The following is a 7,426-nucleotide window of genomic DNA, read 5'->3' as shown; positions in this document are numbered from 1 at the left end:
AGTCAGATCTACTCTAGCCCTAATGATGGGGCAGTGATAATATAAACCTGTTCAGCGATTTTTGACAGCTGTTCTTTCTGCATTTGGTAGTTGCAGCTGAGTTGCTTACCTAAGCGTAAGAAATGTTGTGTAGGCCTATTTACAGGAAGTTTTTTTTTCCAATGGCATTGTGTCTTAAATAGGGCCTAAAGTGTCATTCCTGTTGTTCCTGTGGCAGGGTGGTGTTTAAAAATGAGGTCACTAGATGGCGCTTAAAGGATTTAAAATCCCTGAAAGGGAAGAATGAATCCTGCAGTGGAGCTGAACTCAGGTCAAAGTTTTCTGCCTCTATGTTTCTACGTGCAGGTGGGTTTATGTTTCTCTAAATAACACGCTGGTTTCCCAGGATTAGAGATAAGTGTGTTGTGAATCCTCGTTGGTAACATGCTTGTAGTAATGTGGTGAAATAGAGATGTTACACTGACCAACGGACCTGTTGGGTAACACACACAGTACAACAGAAACACGGCAAAGAGGTTAGTTTTGTGTTGTTAACTGATCTGAAGATGCACACAGTGCTGATGCCTGCATGTTTTTTGTCAATGTGTGAGTAGGAGTAGGCTAGTAATAAGGTAATGTAAATTACTTGTTACTCCCTGTTAGGTTACGGTCCGGTCCGTGTGTGGTTCCTTTTTTCTTTCTCTTTCTGGTGCGACTGTGGCTCAGGATGTAGATTATCGGAAGGTCGCCGGTTCAATCCCCGGCTCCTCCATGCATGTCGAATTTTTTTTGTTTTTATTTTTATTTTTATTATGACACATTAACATACAACACTCTCGTATGGGGAACAAAAAAAACATAGATCAGTTGGTACAAATCAAAAACCAGTCTTACAAACACAGGAAATAAATGAAAATAAATGAATAAACAGAAAGGAGAATGGGGGTACCAGATAGTAAAAAGGCTATAGAAAACAAAATAAGGTCTCATTTCGGTACAGCAATAAGGGGAGATTGTTAAAACAATAATTGCCTGGATATAACTCTACACATCTTTCTTGCAATTATACTAGATTTAACATTCTTCAGTGATGAAAAGAACAACTTAAAATTATTTATGAACCACAAAAAGGAAGGCTTAGAAGATTTCCACTTACTACAATGGATATGATATTTACCCATGAGAACAATCATATTCACCAGATCAGACAAAGGCGGATCTACATTGTCCATATAAAAGAGGATGTGTGACAAATTAAAAGATGGAATATTATCAATCTTAAGTGACAGCCAATTATGTAAATCAGACCAAAAGGTTTTGGACAAGGGACAGGAAAAGAACATGTGTTCCAGAGTCTCCCCAGCAGCCTCACAAAATATGCAGGGATCTACTTCAAATTTGAACCTTTTTTTTAAGAAAGTCTGCCCCTTCCTGTCGAAGTGTCCTTGGGCAAGATAGTGAACCCCGAATTGCCCCTGGTGGATGTTCCACCAGAGTATGAATGTGTGTGAATGCAGATGTGTGTAAAAGAGCTTTGAGTGGTAGAAAAGACTAGAAAGGCGCTCTATAAATAAGCAGCATTTACAATTTTTTCTGAAAACTGAAATAAAATAAAATCACTTTGCGATTAAATGCTTATATCCCTAAAATGGATTGCATTTGGATGGATCAGTTAAAGTACATAATGTCTGATATATTAAAAATGCTTATTAATAAAGTTGATTATTTGTTGTCCTTTATTATTTCCCTTATTTTCAAATCCCCATGTTGACAGTTATGGTTATCGGCCTGCCAGTAACAATTGCCTCAACTTCACACAACAATGTATGACGGCCTTCATCTTCAAGTTGTTGCTGTTTCAGAATCTGGTTGAGAAATTTCCTCACATTACGAATCAGTCTCTCCCAGATGCCACCAAACTGCAAACCAGCTGTGGGGTTGAAAATCTAGGTAATGCCCTTTTGCAGGAACATTTCTAAGAATTATCCCATCCTCTGTTCTCCAGGTTTTGCTGAAATCCTTTATATGTTACACAGCAATATTTTCCTAACAGCAGAGTGTGCTTGTGGGATCCAGAATCTCTCTCTCAGCCCGGGATAGCATATAACTTATCTCACTATGTCCTGTTTCTTTGTAAATATATCTGAGGAGCGACATGAAGACATGTTGATCTTTAGGAAGTATCACAGGATGATTAATGTCTGCTGGCAGTGCAGACTGATGCAACCTTCCTCTGACCCGTAAAATCCCATCTTACATAACAAAATCAAGCTTTACAAGTGACTGCTTCCTTTAAGTGTGTCACCTTCCTGAAGAGCTGGAAGTTCATCACTAAAGCTTTGATTTTGACAAAACTTGAGTATCTCAATTTCTGCTGGAACAACATCTTCACCGGTGAGCTGCTGCATTTTGTGTGTAACCATTTCAGTTTTCTTGTCATGACTTAAATGATGACTTGTTTGGGATGTGATAAGCTTGCATTGTGCGCTCCGTCTCTGAAGTAGCTGTTTATATTTCATCATTCATGAAACTGCCCTTTTTAAACAGTGCCACTCTGAATAATAACAAGCTTGTTAAATGGATTCTCATGCGTGTTTGTGGCAGTAACTTACTGCTTCTTTAACTGTGTGTATATATCTCACGGCTGGGGAAACTGGCCAGTGTTTCCTGTCCTTTGTTAAAAACTCTGGCCCACCAATCGCAGGCATTCCTCTTGACACATGGTCAGCGGGATTCAGCTCGGAGTTAACAGTTGTCTCTGTCTCTGATGAGTGTTTGTTTTAAAGGTGCCGCAGTCTTTTTTAGGGCTGAGTCACAGTAAGTATGACTCCACGGTATCTTTGCTACTACATGTCTTTCAGAGAGCTTGAAACTGACTCTTCAAAACTAACATGGGGCAACTTTGTGGTGTAGAAAAGTCACTAGAGGAAAACACCACCAGCTGCACAACCGACAGAAAGAAGGGTGAGGAAAATACTCCAGGAAGCAGGTAGTTCCCCTGTCCGAAACCAATGCAATGTGATCCACTAAAGATGCTGTTTATGCATTAACACGGTAATCAATTCTGTATTATTTACTGTTCAAATCCAACAGCACTGATGAGGCTCAGGACAGTCCTGCTGTCTGCAGTGATGTTGCAGAAAACCCATCAGAAGAAGAAGAAAACAGCAAACTGTCGCTGATCTCCTGGAACGTGGATGGGCTTGACGGAGAGGAACAGCCTGAGAGAATGAGAAGCCTCTGCTCTTACTTGATCTCGTAAGCAAGGTGTTGTGTCGAGTTGTGCCTCCCAGTGGAAACTGATATTGTAATGATTTCTACGGCAAAGTCCTGTGGAGTTCATCAACGGTGACAAATGAATTGATTTAATATTTTATGAACGTTTAGAGTCATTTTATTACACTTAGCACTGAAGTGTACAAGGTTTCCTTGATTAATCTCTCGATATATCTAAGAGTGTAGTATTTTCTGTTCTTGATCGATGTGTTTTTAAGTATTTCAGAGAGTTAAAATTATTTTTTTTAAAGTGGAAAAACTAATGTCAGCTGTCAAATGAGCTCTGTCAGTGCCAAAGACCATCAGATTCCACTGTTTGATTTCATGTGTCCTGTACTGAGTGTTAAGGGGTAATGGTTAGGCTAAATAAAAAAATTTATTAAATGTAGCCTATGAAATTAACATTGTCTAGTCAAACCAGCCAAAAACGTGGTTAATACCGCATTTGATCAATGTGCACAGCAATGTGTAGGAAAAGGAACTTAAAAGGTGGATGCACAATTCGGCAGAACAGATGTTGTAGGCTACCTGCAGAGATGCATCCACCTGTTTTCTGAGCACGAGTTTTAGTATCTGACATTCTTAATGTCACATCTTAATAGCACAAACAATGAGCTGGTAACAGTGTTTCATCATCACAAAGTTTTGTTTCTTCAATTTATTTCCACGTAGACACTCCCCTGACGTGGTGTTTCTTCAGGAGCTCATCCCTTCTTACAGCCGCTTCATGAAGAAACAACTGGCGGCCAAATACAACTTCATTGAAGGTGCATGCAACAAAGTGATGGAGTGAGCTTTTTGGGGCCCTGGGCGAGATTTTGCTTTGGGTCTAAATACTGCTGGCTAGTCAAACGTTGTTGATTCAGCACCATGTGCCGTTCAGTGTTCAGTCGCCCATTATGCGTCACCTGGTGTTTTATTGGCAAAATATCACTCGAAATGTACAAATGGGATGTTTCTTTCTTCTCTTTAAGTCTTGTTGTTAATAAGGACAAGCTCCACTGATCCACAGCTGAACGTTTCTCATGGCTTAACCAGTGTTAAAACCACGCCTGCAAAGATGTAGATTCAGAATGGTTTATTGCAGGGTATGGAGGAGAGCCGAGATGACGTGAGAAGGATGGATTAAAGGACTGGAGGGAGGAACTGAGGGATGTGGGGGAGAGGAGGTTTGGGGAGGGAGGGATGTGAATACTGAGTCAAAGGGTAAGTCAACTCAAAGGTGTGCTGAAGTAATTTTTGTGTGGAAACCGGAAGAGTTCAAGGTTTTAGTTCCCCATATCTAGTCATAAACTTAATTTATAGAGGATTGGGAAGCCGTTGATCGCATCAACCAGCATTTCCTGCTTTTAGTCTGAAGTTTGTTTAGGTAGTTGAGTGGATAGAAAGCAACTCTCTGCTTCTGTTTCACGAGGTAATAAACATGAGCGTGACTGGTTGTTGCCCAGCTCTAGTCTACTGATGGACCCAAAACACAGAGAATAGTATGTGGTTCAGTCTAATGCCATTGCCAGCACAAACACAACAAACAGTAAACATATTCACATGTACTATATTATTTAATTTGCATTTTAAACCTTCCCTCTGTTCCCTCATGCTGATCAGGTGGAACTATAAATTACTTCACTGGGATATTGTTGAAGAAGTCTCGAATCACACTCCTGGACAGTGAGATAGTCGCCTATCCAACCACTCAGATGCAGAGGAACTTGCTTGTCGCTCAGGTTTGTGCACACTCATGAGCTACAAGTCACCTGTTCCTGGTGCAGAGACGTAAAAAAGGTCTCTCCTTCAAAATCAGGTGCTGTTCAAAGGCCAGAAGCTTTGTCTGATGACGTCCCACTTAGAGAGCTGTGAGCCCAGTGCGGCAGAGCGGATGAGACAGCTGCGACTGGTGATGAAGAGGATGACAGAGGCGCCTGCTGATGTCACTGTTCTGTTCGGAGGAGACACCAACCTGACGGATGATGAGGTTTGTCGGATGATGTTTTCTGTGTCCTCTCAGAGGTCCGAGTGTGTTTCCCCTATTTTGCATAAAGGGGAACTCCACCGGTGTTGGGGGAGTGAAACTGCGTATGTTTTAAAACTGGTTTAAATCCTTTGGTGTCTTCAGAGGAAGCGGTGTGAAATGACTGATGATCACTTGAGTTAGCGTTGGGTGGAGATGAACATTTTTTAGAAAGAAGTGAGCTTACCAGACCTCTGTGCTCCTCATCTCTGCTGCAGGCTAAAGGCTACAGGCCACATAAGCCGCTACTAGAACAACACACCTGAATCTCTGACCAAACAGTTGCATTAGGGATAATGTAGGCACCAGGAGTAACCCTCAAACCCAGAGTGTTAAGTTTGCCGATCAGTTTCATGAGGGAGATTGAGCTGAAATCCACAAACAGCCTTCACGTGGAGAAAACAGAGTGGAGGGCAGTGGAGATGGCATCCTCTGTGGGTCTGTTGGTTCTGAAAGCAAACTGGTGAGGGTCCAGGCTGGCTGGGATGTTGTTCTTTGAGAAACTCCACAACTTTAAAAGGTCCGAGCAATGACTTCACCTTTGAGGAGAGATGACATATTTCCAGCAGTATTAAGATAAAACAACAGATCAGTGCACACCGGTGGCCTGGGGGTTTAGGTGACCGTGTAAAAAACATTGTTCAAGCATCAATCCATAGCTCACCTGTTTGTTCATACCTGCTATCCCATCCTAGGTGACTGAAGTTGGCCTTCCTGGTTGCGTCTGTGATGTGTGGGAGCAGCTGGGAGAGCCGGAGAATTGCCGCTACACATGGGACCCTCAGGTCAACACCAACAAAAATATTCAGTTTAAGCGTCAGTTCCGCTTTGACCGACTTTACCTGCGCCCGGCTGCCCAGGATGGGGTCCCGCAGCTGGAACCCGACAGCATGGCCTTGATAGGGCTGGAGAAGCTGGAGTGTGGGCGCTTCACCAGCGATCACTGGGGGATCCTCTGTACATTCTCTGCTGAGTAGAAATACACAAAACAAGTTAAAAGCCTTTCAGGTGTCTTGCCGTGTACGTTATAATTCTCAAAATGTACAATCTCTGTCTGTACACTGATGTTTTTGAGTGCAAGCTGTGACAAGCCTGGGTTCAGACTACAGTGATGGTTCCTCTGTGAAAGTTGCTCTTTGGCTTCATCTCAGATTGGTTTGTAATTTTTGCGTCATGATCTGATGCCTGGATGTAACAGCTCACGCTGTTTGTCCAGGCATTTTACTGCTTCAACAACCCCAAACTAAATAATATTAAAAGCATGAAAAAGTATTCTTTGTTTATTAAATAGTTGTTGAAAGTACATTCAGCTGTAGTGCATTTCATCACTGGATTGACACACAGGTAAAACCCACAGGGATCATTTTGTGCCAGGTAAAGGTCCAAATTGGACTAAATTTGTTTCCATTCCTATCTGTACAGTTCACTTCAGTACTGGTCAGTTGTAGCATGTCCAATTTCTCCAATCAGGAAGAAGTTATGGGAAAACTGCTCTTTCAAGGGAGCTGGCTCTTATGGCTCCGTTTATTTCCGAGACCTGACTCTTCATTTAGGACCACTTCTGCTTAGATTAACATTATTTGTCATTATGAGAGTACGGGTACAGAGCTAATGAAATGCAGTTAGCATCTAACCAGAAGTGCATAATATATACAGATGAGTGCAGTTATGTTCACAATATGAACACTGGAGTTACACCGATATTATACAGTATATGTGACTATATTAAAAACTTATAAGTGGACAGAGTTAGAGAATAGAGAGTGCAAATGTATGCACAGTATGAACAGCAATCTATGTATATGATAAGTATGCAGAGTATAACAACAGATAAACATTAGGTTATATATACAGTTGTTTAATGTACAGTAACATTATTAAAATAGGGGTTTGGTCTGTGCAAAAATAAGGCAACCGCCCAAGTTACATTGTTATTTGTTGCAAGAAATAAATATGCAAGACTCTTCATCTGCAATATACTGAAATATTTTGTGAAAAGTGGGATGTGTCAAGAATAATTTCTTAGTTGTATAACAACCTAAATAACACCCTACAAATTAAAATGATGTAGTCTGCTTAATAAATAATTACACAACTAAACAGACACATGTATAAGTGAAAGGTATTTTATTTTGGTGATATGCTCTGACTCAGTTGATTTCG

General features: G+C 41.1%; 1 protein-coding gene across 4 annotated transcripts; it reads left to right on the top strand.

Annotated features, from left to right (window-relative positions):
- Nucleotides 1-223: 223 nt before the first annotated feature.
- Nucleotides 224-6,535, top strand: LOC119900221 (tyrosyl-DNA phosphodiesterase 2-like). Of its 4 annotated transcripts, none has more exons than XM_038715013.1 (7): nt 224-345; nt 2,841-2,968; nt 3,073-3,237; nt 3,928-4,022; nt 4,861-4,979; nt 5,057-5,227; nt 5,959-6,535. In XM_038715013.1, the coding sequence occupies exons 2-7, from the start codon at nt 2,871-2,873 to the stop codon at nt 6,238-6,240; spliced, it is 930 nt and encodes a 309-aa protein (XP_038570941.1). In that variant the 5' UTR covers nt 224-345; nt 2,841-2,870; the 3' UTR covers nt 6,241-6,535. The 4 variants fall into 4 exon arrangements, with proteins under 4 accessions (XP_038570941.1, XP_038570954.1, XP_038570933.1 ...); XM_038715026.1 differs by lacking the exon at nt 224-345 and adding an exon at nt 2,238-2,373 and having other exon boundaries at nt 3,109-3,237; XM_038715005.1 differs by lacking the exon at nt 224-345 and adding an exon at nt 2,238-2,373.
- Nucleotides 6,536-7,426: the final 891 nt, after the last annotated feature.

Source organism: Micropterus salmoides, unplaced genomic scaffold, assembly GCF_014851395.1.
Source record: "Micropterus salmoides isolate LMB-PRFRI ecotype aquatic unplaced genomic scaffold, ASM1485139v1 Ms_hic_scaffold_1, whole genome shotgun sequence".
Lineage (NCBI taxonomy): Eukaryota > Metazoa > Chordata > Actinopteri > Centrarchiformes > Centrarchidae > Micropterus > Micropterus salmoides.
Note: the sequence above shows the minus strand (reverse complement) of the source record. Positions and strands in the feature narration are given on the sequence as shown.